Source organism: Epinephelus fuscoguttatus, linkage group LG10 (genome assembly GCF_011397635.1).
Source record: "Epinephelus fuscoguttatus linkage group LG10, E.fuscoguttatus.final_Chr_v1".
Taxonomy (NCBI): Eukaryota; Metazoa; Chordata; class Actinopteri; order Perciformes; family Serranidae; genus Epinephelus; species Epinephelus fuscoguttatus.
In genome coordinates, this window is record NC_064761.1 from 28,518,992 (window position 1) to 28,537,783 (window position 18,792).

The following is an 18,792-nucleotide window of genomic DNA, read 5'->3' on the forward strand; positions in this document are numbered from 1 at the left end:
AGTTAGCATACTAATAAACATATGTATATATAGATAGTCACAATGAGCAGTTTAGCATGGGGGAGATTAGCATTTAGCTCAAAGCATTGCTGTGTAGCCCCACAGAGTGGCTAGCTTGGCTAAACTTGTTTAGCAACTTTTGTAAGTATATTTTTAGGTAAGTGAAAGAAGTTTTAGACATTGTTTTTTTTTTTTTTTTAAGTAAATACACTGAGTATTATCTCTGAAAATAAGGAAAACAAAAGAAGCTAATTTTGTGGGCATTCATCAGAGTGACACTTGGATCTGTTTAGAAATAACAAGGAGGCAACATGAGGCACTACAATGACGACAAGTTTTGACATTTAAACAAAAGCACACAAACTTTTTTTCTGTTTAACTACTTACACTTAAATTATATCGTTTTTACATAAAACCCGTCCAATTATTATTACAGAGTTTTCTTTCTCATGTTAAATTTGACCCATGTGAACAGCAGCCTCTGGACAGGAGAATATCCTCCACCAGGGGTAGCCACAAACACAATAATGAGAATCACAGTTCAATTCCTGAGCCATTTATTCGTCACATTTTTTCATAAGCTGTCCATCAAAAATGTTGAACTTTTTACTGAAATAACACCGAGCTTCAAAACTAAAGTCAAACCTGACATGACATGAGCATCAAAGTGTGTCAGAAGAACTTTAAATGGTATAACTTTTTAACTTTCATAATTAAACACCACATTGTCCTCTAAACTATCAACACCAAGAAGCATAAAGCAACTGTGCATTCAATTCCTTGAGGCATTCACAAACTTTTTTCACAGTACCTTTTCACAAAACAAAAATAAATCAATCATTAGCTTGCAATATATTATTCCAGTCAAAATATTACAAAAGAAATGTTGATAGTGTGAATTATAGAGCAGAAATCACAGACAGGCAGGTTTAATGGCGTAGTGATGTTATGCACATTTTTGTGACCACCAACAAAAAGTCCTCTAACAGTCTTGAAACTTGAAACTACAGTTATTTATACTTTATAAATCAATAATAATTATAACAATAATAGATCCAATACAAGATAAACTGAACCTTGAAATGGAAAAACAAGAAACTGATCATTCTCTGATTTTTCTTTCTAACAGGATAACTGAATAATTACTCAGCATAAAGGAACAGAGAGTATAAAACTGCAGGTATTTCTGTGATTTTTTTATGTAGCAGTACAGTCATTTCAAAGCAATAGCACCAAATAAGATAAATACACACAAATATAATATTTATAAGAAAGCACTGAGTGAAAAACGTTTAAGCAAGTCACTTTAAATATATCAACTTCAAAAAAAAAATGAGTAGCAAAACTTCTCTTTCACCTCATTCTCCAGTGTTTAACAGTCAAGTACATTAAAAAAGTACAATTAAATTGTGCAAGCAAACTTAAATAACATAAAAAATATTAATAACAAGACTAAGGCGAAGTCTGAGACTGATGTATTTACATCCTGCTGATATGCTCCATTGATTATTTGTGTGTGTAGCGCAGTAGAAGCTCCATATCTACGTCCTTTTAGAGGTAGTCGTAATAAGACGGACAAAAATGAGTGTTTACAAAAGAAATAACATGTATAAACTGTTAAATCATGCAACAGAAATAGCCAAATTATGCAGATTACATATCCACAACAGAGGAAAATCAGCTGGTTTACATTTTAATGATGAACGATGGTGTTTCTCTACAGTAATACTGAGTATTCTAACACTGATGCTGGTAAGGAGTTTATGCTGCTCTGATTTTATGGATCATAATCATAGAAATCTTTGAAAATGTGATGAAGCTGAAGATGTTTTAAAAATGACTCTCAACTGTCTTTGACATGTTGAGCTTCAGCAGCAAAATGCCCCCAAATAACTGGCACTCCAGGCAAAAAATCAGTTTGTAGGCATTGGCTGTGTAGCTGTTCTGAAAAAGTGTGTGTACTTATTTCCTGTCATCAAGCAACCCCAGGCCAGGCTCTGTGTTTTCAAAGAACTTTTAGTATTTAAGGAAAGGTGTTAGTGTGCATCTGAAACTGCAAAATTGATCTTCGAACCTCGAACACTGGCTGAGTTGACCATGAACTACTGTTTTCTAAGACTTTCCCTGCACCCTTGCTAGCTAAAATGCTTTGAGTACATGGAGCCCTCGAGGTGGTATCTGTTGTCTTCACATTGTGGTCTCACTGTTGCGGTGGTTGTGTGTGTCGTTTTCCTGACAGATGAGCTGGTAGGGCTTCTCATTCTCCTCGATTACAGAGTTGCACACCTCAGCATCCTGACTCTGCAGCTCTCCACGGGAAAGGTATTCCACGATGCCAGCCCCGAGCGAGTCACCCAGCACATTGGTGGTGGTACGCAAGCGGTCCCTGTGGAGACGAGAGAGTGACTCAGGGAAAAAACGGTACTGTAGAGACGCACAGACAGGGAGCACATTATCATATATCTGTTATTAAAGCACCCATAGCTCAACGTGTATCAATGTGCCTCTAAACACAGGCTGTCTAATCTGTGACTCTGCATTATGCATCAGTAACCTTTGTAGTGGTGGGACCTCTGCGCTCTCTGAAGCTTTACAATGACATTTAGGCTGGCAGACCCACAGAATAGCACAGAGACCAATCCCCATCAAGCTGACATTTAGTGGGAACTCACAAGAACCAATCCACGGCGATGATCAGTGTAATGTCCTCTGTGGGCAGTCCCACCGATGTCAATACGATCACCATGGTAACCAGGCCAGCCTGAGGGATGCCTGCTGCTCCGATGCTGGCAGCAGTTGCTGTGATACTGAGTGGGCGGTGGGAGGGATGGAGAGGAGAGTGAAGACATTTAATAAAAGGGAAACAAACAAACAGCACATGTGCACTCCTGGTGGGAGTAGTAGAGTGAAAAAAGCACGAGGAATTATACAAATTATGTAAATTATTTACGAGCTATATTTTCTATTAACTGTTTAAAGTTGTTAAAGAGCGCTATATCATAAAAAATTAGTATGATACTAAATTACCATACCGTTTAAGTATAACAGTATAATACTATAATTACTAAATTACTATAATTACTTAACACTAACATTATAATACTATAATTTAGTGTAATACTAAGCAATAGAAGTAAACTCATACATAAGGACAGTTTCTCTGTTAATTAAAAGGCTGACCAGGTGAATCATGGTGTAAATAAACTATGATCACATGTTGATCCTCGACTAGAGTGAGGTGGTAATAAACATGAAGCAGTGAATTCATGCAGAAGAATATTTCTGTAAACGAACTGTGCATTCAGAGCAAAGTGAGAAAGGTGGTATGAATAAATTAGGAGACTGCATGAACTGAGGCGTTACACAGTGTATATATAGTTTATGTATCAGTTAATTGTTTTGGGTTTTGCAGAGAAAACCACCACAAGATGTAAAATAGTATTCCCATCAATTTAGCATTGCATGTCCATAAGGGACCGGACACACCAAGCCGACAGTCAATGTCGGGCCGTTGGTGAGTGTCTGTTGCCCTATTTTTTTGTTTTTTTTGAGTGTGTGTGTCCCACATCGTTTGCAGTCGGCCCTTGGCGTTTTTTTCAACCGATTCAGCACGTTGAATTGACATTGGCAGGGACATAGGGTGTTGGTGAGTAAAATCACTCAGCACACAAGAAGAGAAAGTGAGGAACGTAAACAAAAAACTACAGTCAAGAGGATATGAGACGGAAACAAACTCGTTATGTTGCATTATTTTTTGCAATTGAGCTCTCTAGCAAGAACAGTTTGTAATGTTTGTGTTTTTGTTTGCTAGCTCACGGTAAATATCATTTGTTCCTTCAACATTGGGTTGTGCTGTAAATGTGCTGACTGGCTAACTAGTGTCTTGAATCTGTCCTGTCTGTCTTCTGGTTCCTCTTTTTAAATGTCGAATACAGACTATCACCGCCTGCTGCTATGGATAGTTATTTCCTCTCACTCAGGCTCAAAACATACATGCTAGTTGGCTGTTGGCTGTATTCTTTGCAGTGTGTTTAAGTCCAACATTTTGGCTGAAACACAGGCAACGTGAGGCGATGCAACAGTTGACCTTCGATGCCAGTTTGGTGTGCCTGGGCCGTAACTTGTGCAACAGGTCCAAAGATATTGTCTTCTTTTCCCCCATGCATTTCTCTTCCTTGTCCAAACATGGTGCCTACATTACCCATAATGCAACTCAGCTGCTGACAGACTGACCCGAGATTCAGGTGGGTTCTTCTACTATTAGTGCTGGCCAAATATCAACAAATTTGCTGATGATACAGTAACAGGTTCAATATGTACCGAGGCTACATTGAAACATACTGCCTCCAGAACATAGCCCTACACTCCATCTGATTCACAGCTGCACACGTGAGTTTGTCACCATGCCATACTAGTTTATGCATTTTACTTATTTCAAATAAAAAAGTGTTGAAATGAAAAGGTTGACATTTTGGGCTCTCCAACATTAACGGTGTTTGTGTCTATGGTGAAAACCAAAACTAACTTAAGGTTACCTGATGGTGAGAATCTGACCAAAGTTTAGGTCCATGTCATTGACTTGAGCAATAAAGATGGCTGCCACAGCCTCGTAGAGGGCGGTACCATCCATGTTGATGGTGGCACCTACAGGGAGGACGAAACGTGTCACTCGTTTATCCACACGGTTGTTCTCCTCCAGGCAGCGGAAGGTGATGGGCAGGGTGGCAGAGCTGCAGTATGCAGGAAGAGAGAGATGTAGTCATTCAGACACACAAAGAAATATAATACACAGTATTCCCCATTGATTTAAGTGCCATAATATAGCATATAGTGACTGTGTTACTGTAATTTAGGCCCTGTTATACTATAGGTAATAAGACAGTGGGACAGAGGATGACATTCACCTCGATGAGGTTCCCAGCGCAGTGATGAGCGCCTGCAGCAGACCACCGATGAAGGTGAAGGGATTCCTCCTGGTTACCATGAAGTAAAGCAGCGGCAGGACAAAGAGGCCGTGGATGAGGAGACCCACAATGACCGACACCATGTACATTCCCAGCTGGCCTCCCACCTCTGCCAGGTTCTTCATTTCTACAATCTTCCCTGCAATCAGGAACAGGATGCCGACTGGAGCATACCTGAGGGATGAGATGATTGTGTATGAGGAAGAGAGAGAGACAGAGGATCCAAAAATGGAGAAGCCATAAGGGTCCACATTTAACAACAGTAAAACTAAATCAAAACATCCATTTACAAACTCTCACACAACTCGTGCAGTATAATCCAAGTTTCATTTATGTAGTCATATGATCAGTACTTCCCAGACAGAAAGCCCCTTTCAAATGGAGAACTGAAAGAGAAAGTGAAATTTAATTTATGGTCTTTTCCCAGCTCGACTCCTTTGACAAAAACAGTCATTTTACCTTGCTGAATACATAAGATGCTGGTCCACCACTGCCTCAGTCAGTAGTTTGTTTATGTTATTGTGTGACTTTGGTGTTTTAAAAGGTTAATTCAGACTCCCCAAAGTCACACAATAACACAAATTACTTATTGACGCAGTCGTCAGAAAAGGACTTATGTTTTAGAAGTACTGAGACTTGGATTATACGGCATGAGTTGTGTTGACTTTTTAATATGGTTTTGCTGTTGTTAATTGCGAACCTCTACGAATTTTCTCTGTTTTTTTGGATTCTTCGTTCACTGTAGAGGCATGAGGGGAAGCCCTGAAACAACTAATTTCCCTGTTATCTATTTTTTTCCCCTAATTAATTTTAAATTGAAAGACGATAGATTTTATTTTCACTGTGTCTGACAGTATCACCTCTAGCAGTGGTTCCCAACAGGTGGGTCACGGTCCAAAAGTGGGTCGTGGGTCCATTCTGAATGGACGGCAAGTGACTCAAGAACATGTCAGATTTGTAAAAAACTACTTCACATTTTGAAGTACAGTGAATTTCTGGCACATAGCTTTTATTTTGAAGTGCTGTTTTCCTGCTGTAGAGTGAGTGACTGACAGCTACTTAGCAGAGACAGCAAACTAGCTTGACGACATGGCCAAGTGCAAGTTTGACTTTGAATATATTAAAATGTGTGGACCCTGAACTAATGACTAAGGAGGAATCTGGAACCCATGGCTGCACCAGTTGGGAACCACTGATCTATAGTACATTCTGTATCAGCTTGTTCAAGCTTGTTTGTTGATTCTGTATATGTAACTATATATTTAAAATGTTCAACCCACATATTTTTATGGCTTTCCATCAAAATGGAACATTATATTTATCAACTTTGGGAAACTTTGGGATCACTGGTTCTGTGGGTTTGAAAATGTTGACTGAGAAAACAGTGAGTCAGCTGGGTTTTAAGAGGATAATCAGGCCATGTCAGGTCAAATTTTGTTATCATAGCACAGAGTCAATGTGTCTTAAAAACAAGGTATTGAAACTGCCAATGAAATGTCTTTACTGACCAGATGATGATGGACACCAGCCTCATGATGGCTTCATTGAGGCAGTCAAAGAAGTCCCTGAGGGCCTGACCCTGCTGCTTCATGTTGCCAATGACCAGACCGAAGCACATGGAGAAAACCACCAAACCCAGAGCGTTCACTCCGTTGGAGGAGCCGGACACAGGGACAGTCTCCTCCACTGTCTCCTGTTGTATATTAAGTATGTGTAAAGAAACATTATATGAATTTCTGATTAGGTAAAAGGAGAAGACAAACTATCAATGGATTAACGGAGCACCAGTGAGTGGATAAGGACAGGTTTACAACTGTTTTCCTTCCCCCTTAGATCTGTGTTGTTTCCCCCAGAGGAGATGTCACCCACCTGTATGGTGTGCAGCACCCTGCTGAGGTTCACGCTCAGGTTAGACTCTGTCACGTTGAGAGAGTCTGTGAGATTAAGGGCCACTGTCACGTTTCTTATGTGCACAGTTTTCTTGTACACAGTTTTATACTGCAAAAGAGAGCATGAAATGAAACAAGCAAAAAATACTCAGCATAATTAAGTTTGGGTGTTCAAGTTTCTGACAATGTTTGTTTCTGATGTAGTAAGGAGGATGATGGGAGTTGTGTTATATTAAATGTTTGTGTTTCCAGTTTTTAAACATGATAATAAAATGACTAAATGAAATAGTATTAATATCATATTGAGTGATGGGAAAAGAAATCCTCACCTGCTTGAAACAAGCCTCTACCAGATTGGGAGGAAACATGTTCCTGTGATAAAAAAGAATAGAGAAAATTATTAGATTTGTGCTCATGTTTGTATAAAGAAAAACCACGATAAGTCACAGCAGGTTGCAAGTTTTGCAACACTACAAGATGCTTCTCAGTAACCCATAATTCATTCTCGGAACCCATCAGCTGTATTCGGCGTCTGACTTCCGGCAGACGGCGATACAGCCTCTGGGGGCAGACCCCCGATTTTTTGGCATTCCGGTTTGATTTGGGCGTAGGAGGCGAATTTCTGTAAATTTCCGTAAAGTAAATATGCTGAACCATTGTGATGGATTCAGAGTTTGCAGTGACGCCGATTATGTTCAGCCTTGTTAGTTCAATGCACAGAGCTTTTAACCTGGCAACAACTGCAGCCAGCTCAAACGTGATTGATCAATATCACGTGTACTACAAACAGCCTAGCATCGGAAACCAGGACTCTTCCGCTCTTCTTCCGGAGGCAAGATCTCCGGGGTTTGCCTACAGACTCTACATTCACTGAATGTAGAGTCTGTATATAGAGACTACCCATTAACTGTATTAAAGAAGTAAATGTACATCACAAACGGTTGGTAAACTTCTATTTTGAAGCTTCAAGTTTGACATTTTGGTTGTGCCATCTTGGTTTTTGGAGCCAGAGGCGACCGTATTTGGAAGAGTGGATAGAATCCTGATCGACAGGTTGCACGGTAATGACTTGTCATTCACAATGTAGCCATGCCCAAAAGCATACTCCAATTAAACCGCTATAGGCCCACTGATCAAAAAAGAAAGAAACTGTACTGTGTGCTTTGTGGCACACAGTACAGAGGCCTAAATATTTTCATTACTGTATTGTTGATTACCTTTCAATTAAATTAATAATTTCCATTACAAAAGGTAAAAATATTATTATTGTGTGTTTATTAACTGGCCTTTGGCATAGGCCTACTGTCATTTTGCAAAAGTATCCTCTGAGCAAAGCAAGCTGAGTATTCCTTCGCTAAAGCATATCATGCTTTATTGTTTATTTAACCCTGAATGAGACCATAATATACAAAATGAACATCACGCTGTATTGTAGAGGACATTGCAAAATTAATACCATAAGTTTGTTATCCTGGCTTCATATGGGTAGAGGAAATCCCCGCTGGTCGCTAGGCTAATTTATATGTAAAGTGCCTTATACACACTAGCTTGTGCTAATAACGTTAGCATGTTGTATTTATTTGGAAAACGCATTTAGTATAAGACAGCTGTTTTGTCGGTTAATCTTGTGAGTTGTAATGGAGCCGAATTTTGTAACATTACCTTGGTAAAATGTTGCTGTTGTCTCTGGCTTCATATGAGTAGAGGAAAACTATCCGCTAAGCTAATTTATACAATGTAAAGTGACATAGGTTCGTGCTAATAACATTAGCATGTTGTATTTGTGTGGAAAATGTGTCCAGCAAAAGATAAGTGCTTTGTCTCAAAATCCTGCGAGTTATAATGAAGGCAATTTGTGTACTTGTGTTTCGCTCTTAAGCCATGTTTAATGTGTGTGTGTGTTTCAGATCAACTCAATTTTATAGTCTGTCCAGAAACAAAGTATGAAAACAATTATGTGTGGTTTGTGATGTTCCGTGCCAGACTATCCCTTAGCCACTACTAAGGTAAGCTAACTGGTTGTAGCGTCATATTAAGCATAGCTATAAGAGTGGTATTGATCTTCTTATCTAACCCTTGGCTTTTTCCAAAATGTCAAACTATTGGTTTAAAGGTCCAGTCTGAAGGATTTAGTGGCATCTAGTGGTGGGGTTGCAGATTGTAACTAACTGAATACCCCTCCCCTCCTAAATGTGTCAGCCTTCAGGTGCATTCACGTTACCAAATTCAATCTGCCACCTCAGTGTAAAAACACAAAAGGTCCTTTCTTGAGCCAGCATTTGTTTTGTCCGTTATGGGCTACTGTAGAAACATGGTGGTGCAACATGGCTGTAGATATGAGGGGCTCATTTTAAGCTGATGGAAACACAAAGATTCTTGGTTTCAGGTGATTATGAACTAATGAAAACATAATTATAAATATTAAATTCAATCTGTTCATCAACATTCATTAGATCTGTTAATTCACACGTAAGTAAAGAAAACTATCTGAGCTGTTACCTGATGAGATCCAGGAAAGCATCAGTAGCTTGAACCGGCTCTATGTTCCCGCTGTTGGCCACAGGACCGTCCCTGCTGCCTTTCCCCGGCCGGATGATTATCACCGTGACAATGCCGATGAACACGGCAATCAGGGTGGTCACCATGTAGTACACCACTGCGCGCATACCCATCTTACCTGACGCTTTGCTGTCCAAGGAGGAAATACCTGAGACAGAGGAAATTAATATGAGAATGTAATCAGGTTTGCTGCAAGTGTAGATTTCGTCATGAAGGTGTTTGTGCTTGTTAAATGCCAACCTGTGACCAGACTGGAGACGATTAGAGGCAGCACCAGCATCTGTAGCATTCTCATTAGCAGCTCCCCTGGAAAGGCAAAGTGCTTGATCTCCCTCAGGGACAGGTTGAGGGGGCGTAGAGCAAAGCCCAGGATTACCCCTGATACATTTGCATAAAACCACAAAAGCACAAATGTACACAAAATCAAATCAAGTCAAGTGACAGCAGAGAAAACAGATTTAAACCCCTATGTGGTTTCCGTGTTCACCCACCTACAGCCACGGCGGCGACAGTGAACAGAACGAACAGGTTCCTCTTGAGGAAACCTTTGACGCTGTCACGACTGATGGAGCCCATCCTCTCCTTCATGCTGCTGGCTCTCTTCTCCATGGCCCTGCGTAAGCGTCTCCTCAAGTCTCCTCTCTCTGGCAGGGGGGGTTTGTCCGCTTCCTCGTTCAGGAAAAGACTAGCACTGGTGGGGGGCTTCTCGTTCATAATCAGCTCCAGCACCTGGTCCAGGAGGCAGGTCTCGTGGGAAACTAAGCAGGGAGAGGACGACATAGGGAGACATAATCAATCACACGTTAGGTTTTTACTCATGTGCAGTGTTTGGCAGGGTTAGGATGCCTTAAATGGATATGAAGAATGTCCACACACACTGATATTGTCCAACAGGCACCAAAGCATCCGCTGTCAAACTGAAAACAGATGATGGAAAATTACCAAGCGTAAACAGGAGGACGAGTCACATCAAATGGTGTTGTGTTTACTGCTGTGTTTAGAAGACTATCAGGGCCGAGCCAAGCTATGACACAACAGTCAGAGTTAAAGCTCATGGTGTAAAACACATAACTATGCAGGGCATTTAATATGTGAAGACAGAGTGGACTCACTTTATCATGCATATGGCATTATTTTTGGAAACGTTCAGATATTTTACTTAAAAAGTAAACACCATTCTTTTAAAATAAATAATCTAATGTGAAGATACACTGTTTTTTGTCTGTCTTGTACCATTGTATAATAAATATATTTGGTATTTTACTGGATGAGCAAGCATTTAGAAGACATCACACTGAGCTGGGAAATTATGACGAATATTTTTACACAATTTTAAGACTTTTTATAGACTAAATGGTTTAAAAATTAATTGAGATAACCAACAGGTTAATCGATAATCTCTACTCCAATTTCAGTTCCTGTAATAGTCCGTTATAGACTGAGTCATGACTCAGAAATGACTCATATAACTGCCAGAAAAATGGAGGGAAAATGATCAGTAACAACATCCTATTTCTTTATTTTATTACTGCTGTAATGAAAATATATAATTAAAGTGGTTAAAATCAGAGGCATCAGAGGTAAAAACACCTGACCTCATATTGTAAAATACGGAGTGGTTTCATCTGGGTGATCAATATTATGAATAAAACTGATTTTGTGCAGGCAATGAACAGTAAAAATGTTACACTTATAGATGTATACCAGAATAAATACTGTACATAAGGGAATGTACACAGAGCGCCTGATAAACTTTAAATTACACTGCATGACCTTGAATATGAGGCGAGCCACACGTGTAGTTCTGCTTCCCTAATAATCACGCCACTAAAGCTGCCTTTTTTGTACTCTAGCGACTAAGTAAATATTAGCACTATGTTTCTAAATCTTTACTGTGATAATACTTCAGTAAGTTTAGATAGTAACAACACTGAGCTTCTTTGGTCTTACCGTGTTTCCTTCTGCTGAGCAAAACAAAGCGTCTGTTTCTGTGTGTAGCACGTGGCTGTTGATTTCACTTCTCCTTATCTATCTAGGTTGTTCATCTACATTTCCTCTGGATCCCCCTCTGCAAACAGACCTGCACTCAAAGAGCAATATGGTACACAGCCAGCCACTTCACTGGCTTCTCCTTTACAATATGGCTACTCTGAGATACAGCACATTTATATTTATATTCCTCCCTGGAGGATAAACACTCACCATACGGTGTCCAAAGACTTCATCTATTCTGTTTGTCTATTGATTTTCTTTTGTCCATTGTTTGGAGGTTTATCTATAAGTCATACATATGAGGTAAAAGACCCATTGTTGCGCAGGTTATGAAATGACCTCTAGATAATCCAGGCCCATTATTTAGCTCGCTGTCAGATGCAGAATAATCAGCTCGGGCACAGCACTGCTCACACTTAACTGCCAACAATAAGTGAATGAGTGTGTGCGTGAGTGTGTGTGTAACTGTAGCACAAGAGGAAACATCACACAGTCACAGTGTTTTACAACAGATCTCATCCTGATGATCCTATTTCAACATTTCTGAGAGCTGAAAAGGCGGATTAATGAATTCATACACTTCTCCATTACCTCTCTGGTTTCAACAGCTCTACATTTGCATTGAGATGGGCTACCGCTTATGATGACAAAATGTAACATCATGCTCTGTGCATGACATTATATACAGTAAAGAAGACAGTAAAGAAACAATGAAGCCTTAGAGGGGGAATTAAACTGTGAAAACATCAGCTGCTTAACATAAAGACAGAGCACAACCACGCTTATTCATATCTTATATACTGATTTAAGTAATTATAACTTAAAGTATACAGCAGAGCATTCATCTGCATCACTCACAATTTCTGTTTCTGATCATTTCTCATTGGACAACATGATGAGCACAGTATATCATTTTAATCACGCCCACAACTAAACGCAGCTTTGATATCAGTCATTCAATAGATTTGTTAATACCTAAATATAATATTGAATATTTAAGTATCATTGCCTCCAATTGCGTAGGGGTTAAAGGAATACTTCACCTCCCAAATGATGATTTGTGTATCAGTAAGTCACCCCATGTTATGTTGAATTTATGAAGAAATTCTTGCATGCCTTTTGTCGAACAAAAAATCCAAAAACTGGGAAATTTTTTGATGAATTGAGGTCATAGGGGGCCACATGTAAAGACAGCAAAACTATATCAAAACATCTGTTTACAAACACACAACTCATACAGTATAATCCAAGTCTCATATATCTAGCTGTATGCTAAGTACTAGGGATAGACCGATATGGATTTTTAGCCGATGACCGATTATGGACTGACGATTTTCTTGAGCCGATATTTGGGGCCGATACTGCTTTTGCTCCCTCAATTTACATCAAAAAAATGACACAATGATAACAAATATTACAGGTCTCAAGTTTAAAATAAGAAACATTTATTGAACAGTAAAAAATACTAAAACAAGATGGAAAGTTGAGGTAGAACAGATAGAATATTATTATTATGATTATACATTCAAATAAAACAAAGAGTTCAGTGCTCTTAAATCTTCCAGTAATGTCTTTATAAAATAAACACATATTTAAGCTGAAGCATAAATAAAACAACAACTACTGTACACAGTAGGATTCGCTGCATGTGCGCTGCAGGGTCTTCCGGCAACACAGAGCTGCCCGTGGATGCCTGTCTGTAAATCATGCCAGGGAAAAATAAATCCGCGAACCTACGCACATATCGGCCGATACTGATACAAGTAAAAAACTCAAATATCGGCCCGATATATCGCCCGGCCGATGTATCGGTCTATCCTTACTAAGTACTTCCCAAACAGAAAGGCCTTTCAGACGGGAAACTAAACGGAAAGCAAAACGTAGTCTACGCTCTCTTCAAAGCCAGACTCATTGACAAAAACACTAATTTTATCTTGCTGAACACGTGAGCTGCTGGTCTACAATGCCTAGATCTGTTAGTTTGAGCTATTGTGTGACTTTGGTGTTTTCTTCATGGAAAAAAAATGTGATATAATGTCAAAAAAATGATATACTACCACCAGGCCAACACTGTGAGCTACTTGTTATTTAAGTTGTTGAAAAATGAACAGAAACACTGCCAAATGTTTCTATTTGAAATGCCATATTCTTTTCACAGCCTGAGTAAACAGCTGCAATTTTAACTGTCTATCCACTGTATTGCACTGTTTTATTACATATTATGTCACTGAGTTTCATTTGAGCAGCTGCACTGTCAGTACCATGGCAAAGCAGCCACCAACAGCCCTGTCTGACAACCCAACCATCCACCAATAAATGAGAACAGACCAGTGATAAACATTTAAACATTAAACCAAGAGCAAGGACACTGGGGTCTATAATAGTGATCAATTACCCTGAGATGGATAAACTGATCCAACAACACATCTTATGACTGGCAAACATTTTAAAATTGAACTCAGTGTCAGTTTCTTAGAGCGGCATGCAGCTTGTAAGGCAGAGCAAATTTCACACCTCAACAGAAAGTCACTTCAGACTGCCATGTTAAAGTATACGAGCACACAGGGATCTCTTCTCCAGCTGTTACAGATACCTTTATAATTCTGTACAACAGTCTGTCACGTTTTTTTATCTGCACCGCTGCATCACAATAATGGTACTCTAAAAGGATCACACACATAACTTATCAGTTGATTCATTTTATGCACAAAGCATTTCATAAAACAAGACTTGTTCCTTCATAATCAGAAAAAAAACGTATGTGCTGCCAGAAATGTGTGAAAATCTCCACATATTCTCCACATAAACACACAAATATAGAGTTAGAAGAAGCTTCTAAGCTTTGCAGACTACCGTTACTCACCACTCATGGTGTCAGATAGTCCGGTCAAAGTCAAGGTCTCAGCTAACAGAGAGTCAGGACAGTGGGTGAGAGCGTCCCGAGCAGAGCGGCACAATGACAGGGCGTCTCACTGCTCTGGTCTCATAAGCAGACAGACATGAAAAGGCCACTCATATGGCCTGACCTTATCACACCTCCACACGCACACACACACACACGCACACTGAACTGTATGAAAAGTCCATCAAAGTCAGACCCATCCATCTAGTTTCCATCCCTTCAACAAACTTTTCTCACACTATGGATCCACTCCCCTGTACACTTTGTACACAATTCTGTTCATGACCAAAATCTTTGGTTTTGTGTGTGAATAGTTTTACAAAAAGGCGATCAGTTTAGTCTTCACAAAGAGAACTATTCAGCAGTGTAATGTTTTCTGAGCAGAAGTTGTAGGATTCAGTGTTTTTGGAGCTTGATCCACACTGGCGACTAAATGTTGATTTATGGTAGTGTGTTCACGGGTTAAGCTATATGCAGGCTCCGAAGCTTAATTGAAGACTACGCCTTGGCTGAAGTATGACTAATAAATTTTCAGCATACACCAACAAAAATCTGACAGTAACACAATAACTTGTATCTTCAAAAATAAATATGGTACTACATCCTCTGCAGGCAAACATCATTGGTCGACTACAAACATGACGTGTCATCTGAAACATGGAAGTAGCTACATGCCCATTAGCCACTTAGCACAATCATTACTGCTTTGCCGACAACGTCATTAACAGGCGGCCCGCTCAGTGTGTGACGTGCACTTGTAGATAAAATATAGGCCTATATTAATGAAGGTTCATTAGTACGGTTTTGTATTTCTCTGTAATGTAGCACAGTGTTAACAATGTTACTGATACTATTCTTTCTCACACCTTCAACTCAAACCATTGTGTTGCCCCATCTAAAATATGTAATTTAATAATTAAATTAAAATCGTAAACATGCGGGCAACTAGTTGACTAATGGCGCTAAATGACGACTATTGGTGGACTAGGAATATTGTTAGTCAGGCAGCCTTGAAAAAAGTAACGTAATATAAAAGAAAAATAGAGTAATGAGTAATATATTACATTTTTTGAGTAATGAGCCAAACACTGCTCACCACTAGATGCCACTAAATTCTACGCACTAGACCTTTCAATGGTAAATGTATTTCATTTATATAGTACTTTTACCCAAAGCACTTTACAGCTTTGCATGTCATCTACCCATTCACACACCACACACACACACACACACACACCAATGGCAGTAAGCTACCGAGCAAGGAGCTGGCCAAGGATACCTCACCATATGGACAGAAGGAGTGTACGACCTACTGAGCAGCCGGTTTAACAGATACTCACAGGGAGTTCCAAAATAACCCAGAGCTCAATGGAAGTTAGAGTATCAAGCAGCACTCTCATAAAGTGGGTGAGAGTCGGGGTTCACCCTGGACAGGTCACCAGACTATCACAGGGCTGACACATAGAGACAGACAACCATTCACACTCGCATTCACATCTATGGACAATTTAGAGTCACCAACTAACCTGCATGTCTTTGGACTGTGGGAGGAAGCCGGAGTACCTGGAGAAAACACGCTGACACAAGGAGAACATACGTACTCCATACAGAGGGGCTCCCCCACTCTGGGTTTGAACCAGGAACCCTCTTGCTGTGAGGTGACAATGCTAACCACAGCAGCACCGTGTCACCAACAACAGAAATGACAATCAAAAGCTGATAGTAGCACGGTAGCTGTCTAATCAGACCGGAGTAAATGTCATCAATGGTCAACCCACCTGTAAGCTTCACAGCTCATTATAGGCAAGACTGGCATGTATGAACAGGAGGTATAAGTCAAGATATATGACTATACTGATTTTGATTCATTCATTTTCAAATCTCCATGTCACAACTACCCAAACTTTATGAATGTGGATTACTGAATTGTTGGAATATCCCTTTAAGTTGTGGTCAGATAGATAGGTAGATAGATAGATAGATAGATGCAAAATCTTATGAAAATGCTTCATCTACATTAAACTTGCCACCAAAGAAAGAGGAGATAAAATGAGATACCCTGTTCGCTGCCTTGAGTTGTGTCAAGCCGTCATGAGGAGACAGATCCTTCCTCCTTCAGCTGCTTGTCCTCCTGAAGACGCTGCAAAAACAGGAATTCAAACTTTACAATTTTAAACAGAACTTTGACTCACCCCCTGTCAGTTAGTTTCATTCATTAACCGGCTCCAAACACGACTAATTACAAATCAAATCTTACACACCTCTGTCCGTCCAAGACGCTCCTCACACCGTCATGTGGCTCTCTCTCCCTGTCTCTCCACCACGCAGCTGATAATGAACTGCTGTTGCCCACACACTGTATCTCCTCTCATCAATTTCACTCTCACTGTATCTGCCGTTTTTTACTATCAAGCAGCTTGTGCGCGTCCGTGCAGCCTCCGGCGCCGCGGAGCGCCTGGGAGGTCCGCGTGGGAGGAGGAGAGGTTAAGGATCCTTCACGAGAGAGGAGGAAAAACACAAGATAAACCACCTGCTGCCCGTCCACAGCGATGAAGCCTGTGTGAAATACACCCGACTGCTCTCTTTCATAGTAAAAGAAATGTTTCAAGAAATGAATGATGACGTCATTAACCAGCTACATGATGGGGCCACACATTGGTACCTGCACCCATGATGCTTACTGCACAATGACCTTGGGTCCTGAAGGAGCCTGCAGTACACACACTCAGTAGTACTCACTGCTCACTCACTCACTCACTGCTCTGAACAACTCTGGGGAACTCGTGTTTGTAACCCTTTGGCACCCAGCTGCAGCTCCCCACTCTTACACCCACTCATCATGTTCACTAAAGTTGCATTGATATGCATGAAGCCTACCACCAACTGAAAAAAGCTGCACCATATTTTTTTTTTATTAACACACATATTCAAACTGTCTAAGAGGAAATGATTCGGCAAGTGCAGGTTATAGGTAGCTACTACTGGGTTTGCACAGACAGAAAGGAAACTGTGCATTACTGTCAGGGAATGTTGTGAGTTGTAATGGAGCCAAATTGTGCGCCGTTACCTTTGTTAAATGTTGCTGTTGTCCCTGGTTTTATATGAGTAGAGGAAAGGTACGTTAGCAGCTAGGCTAATTTATACAATGTAAAATGCCATAGGCTTGTGCTAATAACATTAGCATGTTGTATTTGTGGGGAAAATGTGTCCAGATAAAGACAAGTGCTTGACTGTAAATGCTGCGAGTTACAGTGAAGCTGATTTGTGTACTTGTGTTTGAAATTGTCTCTATTAAGCCATGTTTAATGTGCGTTCTGAATCGACTAAACTTTACAGCACGTCATGAACTCTAAAGCAGTGTCCTTGTAGGGACACTTAAAAAGGTCCGCAGATGTCCTCCAGCATTTTAAGAATCTGACATTTGGAGATAAAGAGTTGCTAAATGAATATGATTCTACATTTGTATAAATCTGGAGAAAACCATTATGTTAATGAGCGTCTTCTTGTTCCGAAGCTTCACAGCAGCTGAGACTGAACCACAAGGTCAGTTTAGAAGCTGTTCCATCAAATTACAGGATCTTCCTCAGCAGTTTCCTCACCTCATTTCTTTCTGAGCACTTTCAGTACTTCAACATCTACACTCACTGGCCTCTTTATTAGGTACACCTGTTCAACTGCTCCTCAATGCAAATAGCTAATCAGCCAATCACGAGGCAGCAACTCAATGTATTTAGGCATGTAGACGTGGTCAAGACAACCTGCTGAAGCATCAGAATGTGGAAGAAAGGTGATTTAAGTGACTTTGAACATGGCATGGTTGTTGGTCTGAGTATTTCAGAACCTGCTGATCTACTGGGATTTTCACACACAACCATCTCTAGGGTTTACAGAGGATGGTCTGAAAAAGACAAGATATCCAGTGAGCAGCAGTTCTGGGTGAAAATGCCTTGTTGATGCCAGAGGTCAGAGGAGAATGGCCAGACTGGTTCAAGATGATAGTAAGGCAATAACTCAAATAACCACTGGTTACAACCAAGGTCTGCAGAAGACCATCTCTGAATGAACAACATGTCAAACCTTGAAGCAGATGGGCTACAGCAGCAGAAGACCACACCAGGTGCCACTCCTGTCAGCTAACAACAGGAAACTGAGGCTACAGTTCACACAGGCTCACCAAAACTGGACAATAGAAGATTGGAAAAACGTTGCCTGGTCTGATGAGTCTTGATTTCTGCTGCGACATTCAGATGGTAGGGTCAGAATTTGGTGTAAACAACATGAAAGCATGGATCCATCCTGCCTGCATTAACGGTTCAGGCTGGTGGTGGTGGTGTAATGGTGTGGGGGATTTCTTGGCACACTTTGGGCCCCTTAGTACCAACTGAGCATGGTTTAAACACCACAGCCTACCTGAGTATTGTTGCTGAGCGTGTCCATCCCTTTATGACCACAGTGTACCCATCTTCTGATGGCTGCGTCCAGCAGG

At 40.4% G+C, this 18,792-nt stretch overlaps 1 protein-coding gene across 1 annotated transcript; it reads right to left on the reverse strand.

Moving 5' to 3' along the window:
• Positions 1–541: 541 nt before the first annotated feature.
• slc1a6 (solute carrier family 1 member 6) lies at positions 542–16,969 on the reverse strand. The gene is made up of 12 exons (XM_049587373.1): positions 16,568–16,969; positions 16,365–16,446; positions 9,904–10,170; positions 9,653–9,790; positions 9,353–9,560; positions 7,183–7,225; positions 6,834–6,962; positions 6,473–6,657; positions 4,905–5,138; positions 4,536–4,730; positions 2,673–2,807; positions 542–2,386 (listed from the first exon to the last, which is right to left on the reverse strand). The coding sequence occupies exons 3-12, from the start codon at positions 10,124–10,126 to the stop codon at positions 2,188–2,190; spliced, it is 1,689 nt and encodes a 562-aa protein (XP_049443330.1). The 5' UTR covers positions 10,127–10,170; positions 16,365–16,446; positions 16,568–16,969; the 3' UTR covers positions 542–2,187.
• Between the last annotated feature and the right edge of the window lie 1,823 nt (positions 16,970–18,792).

Excerpts from the sequence above, each read along its gene's own strand:
- slc1a6 (XM_049587373.1), bottom strand. The coding sequence starts at position 10,126 with ATGAACGAGAAGCCCCCCACCAGTGCTAGTCTTTTCCTGAACGAGGAA. Across the intron at positions 2,808-4,535 it reads GGTCAGATTCTCACCATCAG|TATCACAGCAACTGCTGCCA; the intron begins GTAACCTTAAGT and ends CCGCCCACTCAG. Across the intron at positions 2,387-2,672 it reads ATCGCCGTGGATTGGTTCTT|GGACCGCTTGCGTACCACCA; the intron begins GTGAGTTCCCAC and ends TCGTCTCCACAG.